Source organism: Lemur catta, chromosome 1, assembly GCF_020740605.2.
Source record: "Lemur catta isolate mLemCat1 chromosome 1, mLemCat1.pri, whole genome shotgun sequence".
Taxonomy (NCBI): Eukaryota; Metazoa; Chordata; class Mammalia; order Primates; family Lemuridae; genus Lemur; species Lemur catta.
In genome coordinates, this window is record NC_059128.1 from 164,932,063 (window position 1) to 164,951,069 (window position 19,007).

The 19,007-nt window shown below is 39.6% G+C and overlaps 1 protein-coding gene across 5 annotated transcripts in view; it reads left to right on the top strand.

Moving 5' to 3' along the window:
* The window catches only part of NEK11 (NIMA related kinase 11), a 237,768-nt gene that overhangs the window by 207,492 nt on the left and 11,269 nt on the right, over nucleotides 1-19,007 (top strand). For 3 of the 5 annotated variants that reach the window (XM_045538613.1, XM_045538621.1, XM_045538651.1), the window contains one exon: nucleotides 8,741-8,803. The exons of the other annotated variants lie outside the window; for them this stretch is intronic. In XM_045538613.1, coding sequence (XP_045394569.1) covers nucleotides 8,741-8,803 — 63 coding nt within the window. The remainder of the gene's footprint in view (nucleotides 1-8,740; nucleotides 8,804-19,007) is intronic. 5 annotated transcript variants of the gene reach the window in all.

Genomic DNA, 19,007 nt, shown 5'->3' on the forward strand with positions numbered 1-19,007 from the left:
GTTTGCAAAGAATAGTGCTTACTACTGTAGGGAGTAGAGAGAGAAATAGAAGACACAGTTTTTGCCTGTGAGGGATGGAAAGTCTACTTCATTTAAAAATATATTTATTCTCTCTTTGTCAAAAGGATTTGAAAATCAAGTTACCAGTTGATGCATATGAATAGCATATTTTTCTGATCAGAGCTTAACTCTAACACCTGAGAGAAGTTTATTTAATCCATTTTTACATCAAATGCAATATACATTAAGCCTAATAAAATAGCATATACATAAATGAGGATCAAAGGGAAAGTGAGGAAGTTAATGTGCTGACCATAGTTGCTCTGTGAGTATATAGTTTGGCTCCGAGCTTCCAGGAAGCCAGGTCAAAAGGGGAAACATGATACAACTCCTAGCTCTCATTATCAAAAATGCAAGTGTGCTGCTACCATGGAGTACTATTCAGCTATAAGAAACAATGGTGATATAGCACCTCTTGGATAGAGCTGGAACCCATTCTACTAAGTGAAGTATCCCAAGAATGGAAAAATAAGCACCACATGTACTCACCATCAAATTGGTTTCACTGATCAACATCTAAGTGCACATATAGGAATAACATTAATCGGGTGTTGGGCAGATGGGAGGGGGAGGGGGGATGGGTATATACATACATAATAAGTGCGAGGCACACTGTCTGGGGGGATGGACACGCTTGAAGCTCTGACTTAGAGAGGGCAAGGGCAACATACATAACCTAAACATTTATACCACCATAATATGCAGAAATAAAAAAATATATAAAAATAAGGGTATAATGAAATACATGTATGCATGTATGTATGTATGTTGTTTAAAATCTTGGCAATCAATCATTTGAAATATATATCTTTGGGCTTTCCATCTTGATGTATTTCTGCTTTGGCTTCTGTTTATTGTATTACTGACTGCTATAATTTTGAATAATAACATTAATTGCCATTGGAAAAAAAAAGAATGCAAGTGTGCTACCAGTACTTCAGGAAAGGCAGAGTTCTCACATGGTATTTTATGTAGAGCATATTGAGTGAAGTAATATCCTCAGTTGTTATGCAGGAAATGCAGATGTGAATTTCTTAAAGGTAGCCTTCTTTGGTGATAAAAAGCTGTCTTATAATGAACTAAACCATTTAGTCTTCCAGGAATCTAGCTCCATTCAATGATAAAACTTTGAGTATGTAGAGAATTTATAATCTCTTGGGTTTAATTAGAATTAAGTATTTGCTTCTCATTTTTTAAAATTAAAAATATGTGACCCTTGAAGAAGGAATAAGAAGAAAACTGAAGGCAGGTTTTGATTTAAATTCTCTGAGGAATAAATGACAGGGATGCCCTTGGCTGATTTGATGAGTGTGCTTCTTTACTGTCATGCATTCGTTAACTAATGGTATTTTGACTTTCTATTTTTATGGCCAACTCCTAATCAAGGAATGTTAAAGTACACTCACTATTACTGATATTCTAAGAAAGGGGAAATGCTGAATAGCATCCATTAGTAACTCCATGTGGAGCCTCATCCATCTTCAGTGAGGGGTTCTGCTGGGTTAGTTTGCCCATTCTTTAGGCTGTAGAGTCTTACCCATGATAGCCAGGAAAGTCTTACTATAGTAAAACATGGGAGGGATTCTTAACTCAAAACTATCTAAAGCACCTCAAGGATTTGTTGCATGTAATCAACCTTACATTCTACATGAGAACAATTTATGAATGCAGAAATATGTAAAAACAAATTGTGATGGCCAAATGAATGGGGGCAGAGGAAATGAGCACAATAAATTTCCACCTCCTTCTTTAAGAATTGGGGATTACCCTTTTACAGTATTTCTCCAGTCTGGTATAAGTCTTTCTTTTCCTTGTCTGGTACACATTTTGCTGGTGGTCTTCTGCACGTTACACTCTATTCTGGACTGGGATGATCTATTCTTTTTAACAGAGTTCTTTTATAATTTTGCAAACATTATTTAAATATGCACCTGAGGATTCTCAAGATTCAATTTAAGTGTAATTGCTATTGGCTGGCTTTTGTAACTCCTGTACCCTCTAATGTGCTCTGTAAAATGCTTGGCACTGCTTAATTCCCTGCTTGGTCTACAGCTCTCTCTAATGTTGGGACTCTTGTTCTGTGAGTATTCTACCTGCCATGATCCTGAGAAAGACATTTTAAAAATCGTTGGCATACACTCTTTCTCAATTGAATCTCTGGGGGAAAAAACAAAGCAATGCAAATTGGGCTCTGAAATTACTATTTTGATTGTTAAAAAAAAAAAATAATCATTGGCACACAGAGAGTAATTTTCTAGTTGAGATCTGGGCCAAAGTGGATCTCCCACCATCAGAAGCATGGGTGACTTAAAACAACCTTCTCTCCTCCTGCTTGCAGTTGCTCAGAAAGGTGTTCTCATTAAACACAATTCTCAGACAATGATGTTTCATTACCTCCCAAAATCACATCAAGATTCTTCCTGGATTAGAACATCTGGGTATAAGACAAATGCTCTCTAATTTTTTTTGATAATATTATCTGCTTAAATGGAAGAATGGAAGGTAAGTTAAATTAGGAGGTAAGTCTCTTGCCAGATTGCTTGAAGAATGCTATAGAGAAAACTTCCCTTTTATTCAGAAATGCGAGGGTGAAACATTGCATTTTAAAAAGCAGATATGATTATATGATTTCCTTGTTGCATTTTGTCCATAGAAAAATATACTATTAATACAATGATCTAGACAGGTTCTTTGGTTTGTTGCTGACATCTGAACACAGAGATTATGTGCTCACTAAATAGCTGTTGGATGAGTAAATGGATGAATGAAATATGGGGTCATAAAAAGTGAATTTTCTTCTTTGTTGTACTCTGGAGTCTCTAAAAAGTTGCTTACTAATCTATGACAATTCAGATCTTTGGTTCTCCTAGATGAATTGTGGATTAGGCCTAAGGTAAATGGGTGCTAGGAGCAGTTTTCAGAAACACATAGGTTTGTTTTCTCTGGGCAAAATGCAGGGCTACAGTGAGGAACTGGGTTTTCATGCGAGGATTAATATGAGGTATTTATAGAAAATACCTCATGGACTACAAAGACTAATTCTCAGAATTAGATGAGGAGAGATTCTGTAGACAACTTCACTGATGAACAAGTCAGCTATTTAAAATGTCTTGCATCTCAGTTTTTCTTTTGTTTTTTGTTTTTTACTTTTTACTTTCACTTAGTACATAACAAATATATTTTCAAAGTTAAAAGTGAAAAGCGAGTCAGAGGTGCTGGCATTCACACCTTTTGAGTGTCAGCTGCAGTGGGATGTGTTTCTTGGCTGCTTTTGAACATCTGCAGAAAAAAGCATATTGTGTATCTGTGTAGAAGATTGACAAATACGGGAAAAGATAAGAATTGTATAACAGAATAATGCAGCATCTTAAGCAGTTTGCATCATCCAACCTGTTCTAAAACGAAGATGTTTCATTTTTTAAAGCTGCTGTTGTCAGTACTCCTTATAGGATGTCTGCAATTATACAGGCTGGTTATTTCCTTCTAGTTTCACAGCATGAGCATCCCAGCCTTCCTTCCTAAGCCTGGTTAGGGAAGAAGGAAATATCTGTTGTCTTTGTTAACTATTTTCCCTCCTCCCATAAACTCCATTGTGGATTAGTGGGGTTCCTGGGGTCTCTTGTCCTTCGTTTAAGTATGTCCAGAACTGGGAGATTTCAAAGCCCAGAACTTAAAAAAAATTTTTTTTATTAACACATAATATTGGTCTGTATTTATGGAGTACATGTGATGTTTTGTTATATCCATAGAATATGTGATAATCAAGTCAGGGTAGCTAGGATATCCATCACCTTGAGCATTTATCATTTCTGTGTCTTAGGAACATTTCAAGTCCTCTCTTCTAGCTGTTTTGAACTATACAATATGTTGTTCTTAACTATAGTCATCCTACTGTGCTGTGGAGCATTAGAACTTATTTATTCTATCTACCTGTGTGTTTGTACCCATCAACCTACCTCTCCTCATTGCCCCCCTCCCCCCCGACCACCATCACACAGGAACACCCAGGACTTTTAAATCACCTCTGTGACTTACCAGCTCTGTAGCTTTGGGAAAATTGTTTAAGCTTTCTGAGCCTCCCTTTTCTGCTCCATAAAATGGAAAAGATCTCATAACAGTAAGGCTGGGGAAAAAAATGGAAAAGATAATGTTGCCTGTTCTCATTTGTTTATTATAAATGTTGAATTAAAGGCAGCAAAGCAAACAGAAGCACCTTGCCATATTGCAGGTATTGGCTGAATATTGATGAGAGAATCATGTTGGGAAAATTGTGGAAGAGCAGAAGTATCGCGGAGTGTGCTAAGGCAGCTGATGTTTGCCAACTGGAGGTGAGATCTAAGCAGCACTGAAAAGGTTGTACTTGAAGAGTATACTGCTTGCAAATATTTGGTGTATGCAAATCAGTAAGGTCTAGTGATAAACATCCTGGAGAAGTTGAAAGTTTAGCAAAAGTTACAAACCTCTGGCTATTTTAGAGAGCTGCTGGGTAATTCAACGGAGGCCTACAAAGGCTAGAGGTATTTGAACTTATTTTTTATCTTAAAGAACTAAATGTTTGGTTGATTTAACATATCTTAGGAAAATATTAGAATCTGTCCTAGTTACTAGGTAGGTACAAAAAAGCTTAAAAGGTAACCAGGCCACAAGTCAGCCAAGAAGCTATGGGTTTTGCCCATAAAATTTTAATCACCCAAGGGAAGGCACCTAAAGCTAAAACGGAGAAAGGTGGAGTTGGATGAGAAGTGTGATTGCCCTGAGATGGGAGCATGGTTCTTAGAGTCAGAGCAACCTGGGTTCTAATTCTGATTTTTTGCCACTAAACTATGATCTTAGGCAAGTTGCTTTACCCCTTCGAGTTTTAATTTTATCACCTATAAAATGTGGATAACACTGCGTATTTCCCAGAGTTGAAATAGTTAGATAACACATATTAAATGCTAGGCATAGTAAGTGAAATATGGGGAAAGCTGGTAAATTGCAGCTTTTATTACCCTTGCCCCTCAATGGCCACCTCTTCCCCTATATCAATATCACTGTCTGCCACACTGACTGCTGTGTCCAGCTGCTGTTTTTATCTTCAGTGCTTCCCAAAATTGGCTAATTGGGAATGTACGATATCACACTGTGGAAATTATAACAGATCTCATGCATTAGAGACATTATAGTGTCTTCTTAGCCCACTGACCTTGGGGCAGCAGGTTTGCGGGGGCAGGCGGGTGGGATCTGGAGGATAAGCAGTGTAGATGTGAGCACTTTTACAGATGAAAGAAATATCTTCTAAGCTTCAGCCTGTGTGCAGAGCAGACCTAGGATCAAAGTCTCCTGAATACTAGTCCAGGCAATGTATGTGTAGTGTGGATCTCAAGGCGGGTGTAGGCTCCAGGGATCCTTCCTTTGAGGAAGGAGGAATCTGCTCATAGCCTGACACTGTTTCTTTAGAAGGCACTTAATGTTTATTGAATGAGTGTTCAGTCTCGTAACTGTAACTTCTACATCTGCAACAAGCAGCACAAACACAGGTTGATCCCTTCTAACCTGGAACAGGAGCCAGAGTAATTCAGCCAAGTCCCGGAAACCCTAAGACACAAGCGCCTATTTCAAATAGGAAGACTGGAAAGGAAAGGGAAGTAGAAAAGACATAGGAAGTTTTTATAGTCCTCACTGTTATAGGCACAGCAACACATCATATTATTGTGTTTCCCTGTATACAATTTTGCTGTTTTAAACCAACACAAACAAAAGAATCTTAGGAGTTTTCATGAGCAGGACTTTTACAATACTGTTGCTTTTCTTCTACAACAGTAGCATATTAGTGCAAAGTTAGGAGTAGTAGTTTTGCCCCCCAGGTTGACATCTGAGCCAAGTAGCATTTCAGCATTGTGCTCTTCCCAAAAGTAAATGAAATGGCAATTCTTTCCACTCATTTAAAAGGTTTTCAAGTGAAGGTATATTTACTTTTCAGTCCACTGTATTGGGAAACAAGTGTCAGATGCCAGCTTAAAAAGCTGGCAGCTGGCATCTATTCTAACGACAACTGATTCTCTTTGTTTAACTATACCCAGGATACTAGTGAAGAATCTCTAGATTCATCTCCAAAAATCCCTCTCGTTGCTTTCTTCCAATTTATCCATGAAGAAAAAGCGTGTGTGTGTGTGTGTGTGTGTGTGTGTGTGTTAAGGAAGTTAAGTTGTATTAATAGAATTCTGTAGCCATGATCTCACACCACCTCACATATCTCATATACTGTTAAAGCATCGATGGCAGGAGATTGGGGTGGAAACTCATGGAACAACCATCAAGAATACTAGGTTCTCTTGTATTCCTTTCAGATGTTCCAAACACGGACCAGGTTGCATGACCCATAGCTCATTTAATATCAAATTACACAACAAATCTTATAAGAAAATCTTCTATGCTTAGAGAATCTTATATCTTAGAAAGGAATCCTACTCAGCCTTTCTCAGCTTGTCTATCAGTCAGGATCCTGTGAAAAGAAACAACCCCAATTACTTTAATGAAGAGGATTTACTGTAGAGTTGTTTACTAGGTATTGGGGAACTAACACGATGAAATGGAGACACTGGAATATCATGGAGAAGCAACTACAGGGAGCAGCTGCTGCCTGTAGGCTGGGAGAATAGAGGGAAGAATTGGGACTATTAAAACTTAGAGGCCTGGAGGAGGGTCCCACGGAGCAGGGACGCAGACCTCTGAGGAGGAGGTACTGCTTGGCTCCTGCTAGTGTCTCTGAGCTGGCAGGAGGGGCTCTTGGAGGTGGTCCCCAGACTTCAGAGGAGAGGGTACCAGCTGGCAGGTTCTGGTGTTTTAGGACAGAGTAGGGGGCAGGGAGAAAACGAGGCTGGGTCTGCACATATTGGTCAAACTGCAAACTGGATGCAGCTGCAGCTGGAGAGAAGTGTTGCCAATGTGACATTCATAGGAACTGTAGGGTAAATCTCTTTTTTTCTCCTCCAGCTTTCCAGTCTCTCTCTAGCATCTCCTATTGGCAGAGCCTAATAGGAAGCAACTGGAAAGCTAAAATACGGTTGGCAGAGCCTTGGGCTCCACGTCACAAGGCAGAGTGCAGAAGAGTGGGTTTGGAGTTGGGAAAATTTTTTTTTTTTTTTTTTGAGACAGAGTGTTGCTTTGTTGCCCTGGCTAGAGTGAGTGCCGTGGCATCAGCCTAGCTCACAGCAACCTCAAACTCCTGGGCTTAAGCAATCCTACTGCCTCAGCCTCCCGAGTAGCTGGGACTACAGGCATGCGCCACCACGCCCGGCTAAGTTTTTCTATATATATTTTTAGCTGTCCAGATAATTTATTTCTATTTTTAGTAGAGACGGGGTCTCACTCTTGCTCAGGCTGGTCTCGAACTCCTGACCTTGAGTGATCCACCCGCCTCGGCCTCCCAGAGTGCTAGGATTACAGGCGTGAGCCACCACGCCCGGCCAAGTTGGGAAAATATTAATAGCTTAATAACTGGCACAACCTGCCTGCCCACTCCCCACACCAAAGGCATTCTTGGAGCAAAAACCATGCTCATGTGTTTCTTCAATATTTTTAACTATGGTCTTCATGTTGGACATTAGATCTTTAAACTATTCATCCTGTATAACTGTGCCTTCTTACCGTTTGACTTATAGGGTACAAAGGTACTTACAGGGTACCTTTTGTCTCCTCATTTACCCTCTTCCCCCACAACCACCATTCTACTCTCTGTTTCTATGTACTGTATGCAATTTTTTTTTTTTTTTTTTTTTTTTTTAGATTTCACATGCAGTGAAATCATGTAGTATTTTTCTTTCTGTGTCTGGCTTATTTCACTTAGCACAATGTCCTCTAGTTTCATCCATGTTGTCACAAATGGCAGTATCTCCTCATTTTAAGGCTGAATAATATTCCAGCATTTGTATATGTTTGTGTGTGTGTGTGTATAGATATATCACAATTTCTTTACTTATTCATCTTTCAATAGGTGTGGGTTATTTTCATATCTTGCCATGTTCCTATTTTTTAGTTATCAACACACAAGCATAAAGATCATTATGGCTTTATACATGTGTACATTGCAAAGACAATTCTCAAAAAGCTGTTTATTTCATACGCTAGGTAGACAGTAGTTTTGTGGTTATTATAAACATATGGTCCAAACAGCCTAATTTCCTGAAAAAGGAAAGAAACATTGTGCCTCTCTGATTTTCTACTCAAATAGAACTTTTTAATGCCAATAAAAGCATAAAACAACCTAATTGCTAATCACATTTTTGAATGATCCCTAATTAGAACAAAATTTAAAGTAAATATAAACATATTAAAAACTTTTCTCTTGGATCCTTAATTTGTATCTATCGCTCATAAAGCTAACCCTCCACATCCTCCCCTCTGCACTCCTGGCTATAGAGGAACACACAGTTTTACTCACATCGAACCTATTTCTCAAATGCAGTCACCTTTCCCAGGTAGAGACACAGAAGGTACATTTAGCAGCTTCACTAGGTGACAAAGTTCTTAAGACCTGCGCCATTCTGAGTCTTGTCCTTTTGATTGTATTTAAAAAGGAGAACATGCATTAACTAGTTTTCTTAAGGCCCCAAACCTCAGCTTTTGCATGTATTTTGATTATGTGGGATTTTTCGTTTTGTTCTTTTTGAACAGTATCTTTATGTCTTTCTGTCCTTAGGCAGAAACTGAGAGAGAAAGAACCTAGGCCAGCAGCAAACACTGTCAGGCTTGGATCAGAGAGGTAAAAAATGCTCCCCCTAGTTTTAGTTTGTGAATTTTTTGAAGTTAGCATTTGCACTTCCCTTGATTTGCAAAAACTGATGACAAAGAAATCATTACATAAGAAAAATGCAGAAACACCTGGTTCCTAAACATACATAAATAATTACAACTTTGCTAGAATGTAGCACTTCAGAAAACATTTCAGTGGAGCAGGGAGAGGCTATAGAAAAGCTTAAAAATGGCTTAATTCCAAAAGGAAGTTGAGGTCCTTTAAAGCCTGGACTCAAACTACTTTAATGCTGGACCTTCAGGCAATGGTTCCCTTTTTGTTCTCATCCAATATAGAAAATAATGGGGCGAGGCCTCAATCCTACCAGCTGTAGTTTGTGGGCACCCTCCGGACTGAATCTAAGGCAAGCAATTGCCACTTAAACCTAGGACAGTGTCAGCAGTACCAGGTATTGCATAAATCAAGGCAATGTTGAAGGACTCTGTATGACAGAATTTTGGAAATGAAGGAAATAAAATATGATCTGATTCCATGATAAGGTTTCTGCAAAAGTGAAAAACTAAGCATCAGTTTGAATGCAGCAGCTGTTTGGTCCTGGTGCTGATCCAAGAGAAAAGTTTTTAATATGTTTATATTTACTTTAAATTTTGTTCTAGTTAGGGATCATCAGTTGCAACTGGTGGGTGAGCAGTAGTGAGCAGTAGTGAGATTCTTTGGCTCATTCCCTCTATCACCTGTAACATTTGCAGAAGGCATCCTTGGCTCTAAATGGTGTTGCTCACCGTCTGCACTGCTGATGAGGAATGCTCCTGCCGGTTATTTCTGTTCCTTAAATGTGATCTTAGATGGGAAGCACCATCATCACTGGGAAGCCTGTTAGAAATGCAGTCTCAGGCCCCACTCCAGACCTACTCAATCAGAGACTGCATTTTTTTTTTTTTATATATATATATTTTTTTATTTCAGCTCATCATGGGGGTACATAAGTTTAAACAAGGTCCCCAAGTCAGACAAACTTCTGCAAACCGTCCTCCTCAGCAGGTATGACTTGGCCCACGCTGACTTGAATACACTGCATGTATTCCCCAAAACATTCTGCTTCCAGCTTAAGACATTTCCTGCTTTCTTCTAATTCTTTCAGTGTCACATGAATTCTTCATTGGCCTTCACTCTGATTTTCCCTCTATCTCTTCTCCCATTAGATAAAATAATGAGGTAGAATGAAAGGAAGTAAAGGAGGAAGAGGGGAAGGAAGAAAGAAAAGAAACACTGAAGGAAGGTGAGAAAGAAGAAAAGGTGGGAAGGAAGGTAGGGCAGGAGGGAGGGAGCTCTAATTTACGATTGTGCCATAGTGTTGTTGGACTCCCTGAACTCTATTTCAAACCCACAGAAATACACAAACACAAACTCATCCCTTTCACTGTTTCCATTTTTAAATGAAACAGTTACTTTTATACAGAGTTGAAGAGAGTCTTAATGGGTGCAATTATTTGGAGGGCAATTCAGTAATATCTATTCAAATTTTTAAATGAAAATTCTCTTCAATACAACAATTTCAGAGTTTATGCGCGGGGGGGGGGGGCGGGGGGGGGGAGGGGGCAGGGGGGGATGGAGGTATGACTACATGGTGAGTGCCAGGCGCACTGCCTGGGGAATGGACACGCTTGAGGCTCTGACTCAGGGGGATGGGCGGGACATGGGCAATATATATAGCCTGAGCTTTTGTACCCCCATAATAAGCTGAAATAAAAAAAAATACTTGTATAAATGCACAAAAATGTATGTCAAAGATATCTATTGCAGGATTTTTTTAATTAACAAAAGCTATAAATAGCCCAAGGGTATCAATAAGAGTTGTTTTGAAAAATCAACATATATCTCTGCAAGGGAATACTATCCTGACATTAAAAAGAAGTGAGAAAGATCTGTGTGTGCTGATGTGGTGACTTCTGTAGATTATATTGATAACTGAGAAAGGGAAGGTGCAGAACAATAGTCATGGTATGATCCCATCTAAATATCATGTATATGTGTGTATTTATAAATATAGTTAATAATCTACTACATTTACATCCAGTGGAATATGCTACAGCCACTACAAACACTATTTTGGCAGAATTTTGAATAATTTTGAATTCTTGTGATTCTAAATGATAAAAACAGCAGGAAATTTGTCAAACTTATTTTGTCCACCCTTCTTGAGCATTTTCCAATGTTATTAAATATTCCCCCAAATCATTAATTTCTCTATAATATTCTACTATGGGGTTTTTAGGTTGTTTTCAGTTTTCGAGCTCATACATAATGTTGACATAAACTTTTTTTTTTTACCTAATGTTATTTTAAAATTTCAGAGTAAGATAAATATCTTGTACTTACTGGTTCATAACATGTGACCTTTTGTTATAATTACTAGTTTACAGATGTGACCTTGACACTTATTGTAAAACTGGTTTCCACAAAGATTTTTAATGTAATACTTCAATTTTTGCTAATGTGATTGGTTATTAAAAGTCATCACTTATTCAACAAACTTTTAAATTGGAAAGAAAATGGTTATTAATGCCTACCATGTGCTAAGATCCCTGGAAGGCACAAGGTGCATCATTACAAGTAAGACACAATTCCTACTTTACTACTCAGAGTGTGATCTTGGGATGGCATGGGACAGACAGACACTTAAACATGTAATTACATGGTGATATGATTCAGGCTATCATAGAATTATGCCCAGAGTACCATGGAAACTCAGCATACTTATAGTATAATTGTAAGAATTAACCAAAAAGAGACTACTTTGCTTTGAATATTCCACCTCTCCCACCTTCCAACTAAAGAGTGGTGTTAACTTGGAGGGTAGGTTTGTAGGGGAAATATCTTCTCTTCTTACTCTCATCAGAGTTCAATATTAACTGCACCTGACTATGACAAGGATGTAGGAAAGAATCCTTAATTTTTGGTGTCAAGGTCTGGCACCATTTATATGTTTCTTTCACAGATTCAAAGAATAAGCCTCCTTCAAGGACACAGACATTCAACTATAACCAAACCTCATTTCTACCGTCCCATTTCTTCCTGGCTGTTTGGAATAGAAAGGCGGTTATTTAGCTTCTGAAAACATTTCCTCCAACTTCCAAAAAACAAATCTCTAAGGAAAAGAGACAACCCAGCCTCCACAAATAGCATTTTCTGCTCTCTTAATATTTGTTAAGTCAGGAAATTCTAAACTTAAATATTCTAATTAGGTTGAACTATATGAAATTGCCAATTTTTGACTTTTTTAACCTGTAAAAATGTCAATTCCATATGATTCAACATATGGTTAATTCTTTGTTTCTTCTCAAGACTAACCATATGTTAGACCTAATCGAAATTTTATTTTACACCAAATAATTTCTGCAGTACCTTCCCCAGATACAAAGAAAACATAAAAATAGTTAACACAGGTTTATGCTTGGTTGTCACTTTCCATTCAGATCATCAGTAAGATAAAATTACAATACAGTAGTTCCAGAATTAAAGGGGAAAGTGTTTCCTGCCTCTTTAAGCAAAGGGAGTTCTAGCCAATGCAGAATTAGGAGCCAGGAGCAAGTGTAAGCAAGCAGACCCAGCAAACTACCAAACAAACTGTAATTCAAAATCTCTGTCCCATAAAAGGCTGGTGTCAGCCTCTTAAGACATAGAACTGTAGCTATTAATACTGACAGTGTGTTATGAATCAAAGATGATTATTAATGCAAATCTGTCCACTGGAGATGGGCAAGTGCGGGGCGGGGACAAGAAAAGGGAAGAGCGCTTCAGCCTGGAATTGATGGTGGACTTTTCTCTAGTAACTTTATCAGATTGAAACTCATATTGTAAAAAAGTAAACTTAGTACTTAAGTAGAGGGTGCTGGTATGGGAAGCAATGCCTCTGAGCTTAGAAAGCTGTCCTGATCCTGTAAAGGCATCAGAATTCTCTGTTGCTACTCCATGTGTAATCACTGCTCCAGCCTGTGTTTCTCAAACTCTAACGTGCATATGATTCACTTGGGGTTCTGTTAAATGCAGATTGTGATTTAGATCTGGGGTGGGGTCTGAGATTGTGCATTCTAATCAGCTAACATGTGATGCGATGCTGCTGGCAGGATCAGACTTGGAGGCCAGGTTTGGTAGAGCATCCTTGTGATGGCCTTGGTTCCTCTTTTCTAAATCGTCAGTCTGACCCTGCAGGTCACATCCTGAGCACTGAAATCAACAGGTTTCTATTCCCCTTCAGTGACCTTGCTTTCTCCTCACTGGAATCCTTCCACCTATACAATGGGGTTAACAACCCATGGCAAGAGTCCACCTTAGGCTTTGCAGTTAGAGGAAACTTTGGAGATGATCTGATCTACCCTGTTCCCCTCTTCCCCCCATCACATTGCATGCCTGAAAGCCTACCCACTGGATTTGCAGTTGTTATTTTCTTCCTATCCCATCAGACCTGGGAAAGCTCTGCAGAATAAGGGCCTCTTGCAGATATTTTCAAATCAGTGAAAGTAGCCAGGAAAAAAAAAAACCAAAAAACTGTTGCTGAAAACCACTCAGCAAACCCCACCTTAATGAGGGATTTTCTCCTGTGGCTTCAGAAGGCAATCAAAAACCCAGCATTTCTAGGTGAAAGGCGTTAGCAGTTCCCCCCCTGTTCTGCCCTTTCCCCACCACAGGTACTAAAGCAGAGCTCAGTCTTGATTGGTCCCCTTCTTTCAAGAGCAGGTGTCAGCTTCAATTATTGGTTTGCAAATTCATTTCAGTCCAATTTTCAGAGAATGAGGTATTGATTCCCCAATCTCAGCTGTTTTTCTAAGGCCTATACCAATTGATCTTCCTGGTCTCTCTGTCTCTCTCTTCTCCCTGCCTGGTCTCCCTCCCTCTCTTCCTCTCTCTCTGGAATGCATGTCGCATTCCTGGTAAGTGTTCTGTAATAAACCCATCTGTAGTCTTCAAAGGAGAGATATAATAAAGGCATTATGTGAATATGTTTGAGAGAGAAAGTGGTAAAAATCAGCATTTTTTTATGGTGAAACACTTTAATTTGGATATATAAAATGATATAAATTAATGTAAATATGCCTTAGGAGTCAGGATTAAAAGGGAGTGTTCTAGTTAATGAATTTGCTGCTCTCTTTTCTTCTTTGTATATTGCCATAGCACCATCTTTAAAGTTCAACAGGTCCTCTTCTTAATGAGAGTCTCTAGTCAGTGAATTTCACACCACATGTGGGCAAACATAATTTATTGTGCAAACCAAGGCTTTTTTGAGAGCAGAATGGGCAGCCATTGGTGATCGTGCTCCTGCTTCAGGCATGCGCTGGGACTGTGTCGGGCTAGCAGGCACATGGCTATTCTGATTACAGGCAGTTTGTGGCGTGGGACTCGGTAACTCTTTGGCATTTAGAGGTGAATTTATTGAAGAAAAAATGCACTAAACAGAATTAAATGGGCAAGGAAGGATTTATTCCAGACTATTGCAATAAGAGAGAGATTAAACTCAGCTCTGAATATAGCAGGGACAGCTGGGGATTTATAGCCAATGGGCAGCGTGAGGGGGTCGGTGGATGGAAAATTACTAAGAGGAATTTGGGTAGCTATTGAGGGTGAGAGGATTCTTGCCAAGGTGGGCTCAGCAGGCCAGGGACAGGGCCTAGTCAAGAAAAGGGCCCAGAGGAGACTAATAAAGTTTGGTCGAGGAAGGAGTCCTTGTCAAATCTCAGCAAATGAAACGCAGCTTTTTAAATTCACTCGTAGCCAAAGAAACCCAATAGTTTCCCAGTCATGAGAACTCATCCTTGTTCTGAGAAATTCTTCCAAACTTGTTTATGTTGTTTTTTTTCCTTTGTGATCCACTGCTCTCTGAAGCCCAGTGCTCAGCACTGGGCAACTCCTGCTCCATTCTGCATCAATTTTCTTATCTGTAAGATGATGGTGTTTGTTTGGGTAAGCTCCTTGGTACCTTATAGGAATTTTTAAAAATTCTATAATTCTGATTTTTAAAATTACTCTATCCCTCTCTGGATTATGCTCCTTTATTATAAAATATCCATCTTGAAGCCATTATAAAGGATTGAATATGAGTGATAGTAAATCAATCTGAAAATAATGACGTAATGTAGAACCTGTTTCTGAAAAGCTCTATTGTCTGTGTTTAGGTTTTGTAGTTTAAGATACAATAAATCCAAGGAGATATGTGCAAGAATGTTTACAGCAGCTTTATTGGTAAAAGTGTTGGGTGGGGAAGGTACCAAAAGAGGGATGGAAACAACCTGAAATGAACTTCAGCAGGGAATAAATACAGAAATAATGATGGAATGCCACACAGTGAAAATCAATGAGCTATAGAATCAAAGGGGATAAATATCAACAATTCTGAACAAAAATGATAAGAAAAAATTATGACACTATTTACTTAAAGTGTAAACACATAAAACAGTACTACTTATTTCTAAGGGATATATATGTACAAATATGTAGTAAAAGTATTTTTTAAATTCTGACAGACACCAGACTCAGAATAGTGGTTACGTCTGGAGGATGGGAGGGGAATATGATTTAGGAGGGGAATTCATGGAGCTTCAGCCGTATGCTGCATTTGCTAATGCTTGATTTCTCAAACTGGGAGTTAGATATGCGAATGTTCACTATACTTTACACTTTCTCGTATGTCTTAAAATATCTTACGACAACCTTATGATAAAGTTGGGATGACGGTCATGAAAAGACATTGCACACATTTGTTTATTAGAAACAGTGGCTCAGTGAGTCACCATATTTCTTTAATAGCTAAGACTAACATGGATTTAAAATCTTCTTGCTACCTGCCCTGCAATTACAATATACCAAACAACAACAACAACAAAACAAACAAAACTTCCGGAGTACACACTGTTCAAAGAACTACTGGTCAGATGTCAGTCTCGAGTTGTAATTACATACTTATATGTGTAATTACTATTGTTATTTACTTACCATCTTATGTTTTCATGAAGGTATGATGCTTAGACATAAAATTGAGATCAGATGCTGAATTGATAAATGAGCAGTTTACTCTGCAAATAAACACAGACTCAGCTCTGAGCTTTCAGCTAAGAGGAGGAACCCCATGAGTTACAGAAACCAGCTCAGTAAGAGAGTTGGATTTTTCTTGGCTCTAAAATCTGGGGCAAAATTAATCACAAGGATCCTTAGGCAGAGGGCACTGAGGCATTGTAAGTGATGCACCTGTGGATTTGCTCTTGGCAGTGGCTCCTTATTATTTATCCATTCACACAGCACCCAGAGTGATCATGTTATAACCAATCTCAGATCAAGTCAACCCTCCAAAGGCTTCCCATTGCACCCATGGGAAAGTCGAGACCCTTACCTGGCCTCCAAGTCCCTGCCCCTGCCTGACCATCTCATCTCATCACATCATTCTTCTCTTAATCAGGCCCCAGCCACCCCAGTTGTCTTTTCCTCTTTACAGAACTTATGGGATCTGGGTGTTTCCTCTTCCCTTAGTTGAAAATGCTCTTCTCTCAGATCCTGCATGGATGATTCATCTTTATCATTTAAGTCTCCATTCAAATGTCATTCCCAGCCCCACCCCTCAAAGAGTCTTTCCTTAATTGCATTAGCAAAAGTCACTGCCCCCAATACCATCCCTAGACCCTAGGCAAGGGGGGGGGTGCTCTGGGCCCCATGCTATACAGGCTGCCACTTTGGGCATCCTCCAGCCACATCCCTCCCATGGAACAAGGAGCCCCTGGGGCCATGGGGACTTGCATACCCAGAGCCTGTGTCTCCTCTTCTAGGTCATACCTGTACTATGGTTTGAATGTGTCCCCTCCAAAATTCATGTTGAAACTTAATACCCATTATGGCAGTATTAAGAGGTGGTGCTTTAAGGAAAGGATTGAGTGATAAGGGCTCCACCCTCATGAATGGATTAAGGCTCTTAAGTTTGCAGAGCCCTGGGCCCAAGGGGTGGTCACATAGTAGCTGTTTGCAGGAGATAGGGATGGGTCTTGGACGTAGGGGCTGAGGTATCACATGTGTGTGCAAGAACTTCCTTACCATGGGAGATGGAGCCAAGCTGAGAAGAAAAGGGGTCAGACCCTGAGGTAGGCATTGGGGATGCAGGGGCTAGTTTGCACAGCTCTGCCACACTCTGATGCAGAACTCTTAGGAGTGTGAGAATCCTGAATGTAAACGTGTTCTTCCAGGTCTTTAAAAGGTTGATTTGTCAAGGTAAGAGGGTAGATCATATTTTATTTAACACTTGGTTAGCTTGATTCACAACTTGTAGTTCTTTAGACACATGTGGGCCTCCATTTATACTCTTGCCACATCTTGAGAATGTCAGAGGCAGGCCTGGTTTCCTCTGCGTTAGAGTCAGGCAAGGAGACGGGGAAGCTGGTTCACATTCAGGACCTCGTGGTAAAAAGGGAAGTCTGTGACAAATCCCCTAGAAATATCTCCTCTCCACCACCCTCGCTGGGGATTGCAAACTGTCTTCTTAACAGTGCTGCTCTCTGCACTCTCTCTCTCCTATTTCCCCATTTATTTTCTTTGTAGCATTCAAACATCTGAAATTACCTTATTTGTTTACTTGTTTAATATGAGTTCTGTGAGGTCAGGGGCTGTGGCTACATCCCCAGCACTTGGCATGTACAATGTGTCATTAAAAATTTGCTGAATTAGGTGCTATTTTGTACCAGGACTGTGCAGGGTACAAAGAAAACTCAGAAAGGTCCTCCGTCCCCAAGGGACTCGAAGCCTAGTGAAGGAGCAATCCTGAAACCAAACAAAAGTCTTCTACTTTTAGTTTAACACTTTTCAAATTATTAATTAATCTAGAAACAAAAGTACATGTGTAGCCATTATGGGGGCACTTCTGGGAAATGGTTTGCAAGGTAAATACACTCCAGGGAAAGGGAAAGATACATTTCTGTTAGTTTTTCTAAAGGGTTAGAGATGAGGGAACTCTTAAATTTGGTGACCCATCAGAACTGGTGGAAACTGTTTGTTCTCCCTGTCCCTGAATACACTCCAGGGAAAGGGAAAGATACATTTCTGTTAGTTTTTCTAAAGGGTTAGAGATGAGGGAACTCTTAAATTTGGTGACCCATCAGAACTGGTGGAAACTGTTTGTTCTCCCTGTCCCTGAAGAGAATTGCTTGTTTTTCTAGTGGGGGGCAGGGTAGGGACACGTTAAACATTTTCTGCTGTTAAGCTAAAATATTGTTTAGAACAGGAGGCTAAAATCTCCTCAGATGCTGCTCCCTGCCTTATTTAACTTAAACAGCAGATGGTGGCGTCTGCTGAACAACACTGCATCAGCTGCCGACTCCCTCCGCCAACCGAGGACCCCTGGAGTCTCCCTTCTCAGCGGCTTCCCACGTGCAGCAGGGCAGCTGGGGCTTCTGGCAGCTCGGGGCAGACTTCAGTTGCTCTCCAGATGGCCCAGGTGTGCGAGGTGTGAAAGAAGACAGGCAGAAACACTCTTCCGCGTAGAATTTCTTTTTTCAAAGATAAGACTTGTTTCTTCCCACTCAGGGCAACATGCAAGGTCATTTTTATCCAAAGATGAGTGTGTGGGCCCCATAAAGCCAATCCATTTGAAAGAGGGATGAAAATATTGCAAGAAATACTAAAAATTATATTTGCTTAAAGCTTTATCTTGAAAAACAGAAATTAAAACCATAAAAGCGATCTTATGGTTTACAAAATTAGGTTATAATTTCACTATGTGCTAGTTCTTAGAACAAGTACTAGGGATGCATATGTTTGGTTTTTTTAAAATTTATTTCAGAATATTATGGGGGTACAAACATTTTGGTTACATGTTATGACTTTGCCACACCCAAACCATGATTTGGGGTGTGCCTTTTCCCCCCTACAATGCTTATCACATCCATTAGTTGTGAGTTTACCCACCTCCAACCCCCTAATCCCTGGAGAATATTACTACCATGTGAGCACCATAGTGTTGATCAGTTAGTGCCAATTTGATGGTGAGTACATGTGGAGCCTATTCCATTCTTGTGATACCTCACTTTTAAGGATGGGCTCAAGCTCTATCCAGGAAAATATAAGAGGTGCTAGATCACCATCATTTCTTATAATTTAGTAATATTCCATTGTATACATATACCAAATTTTAATAATCCACTCATGAATTGACAGACACTTGGGTTGTTTCCACATCCTTGCA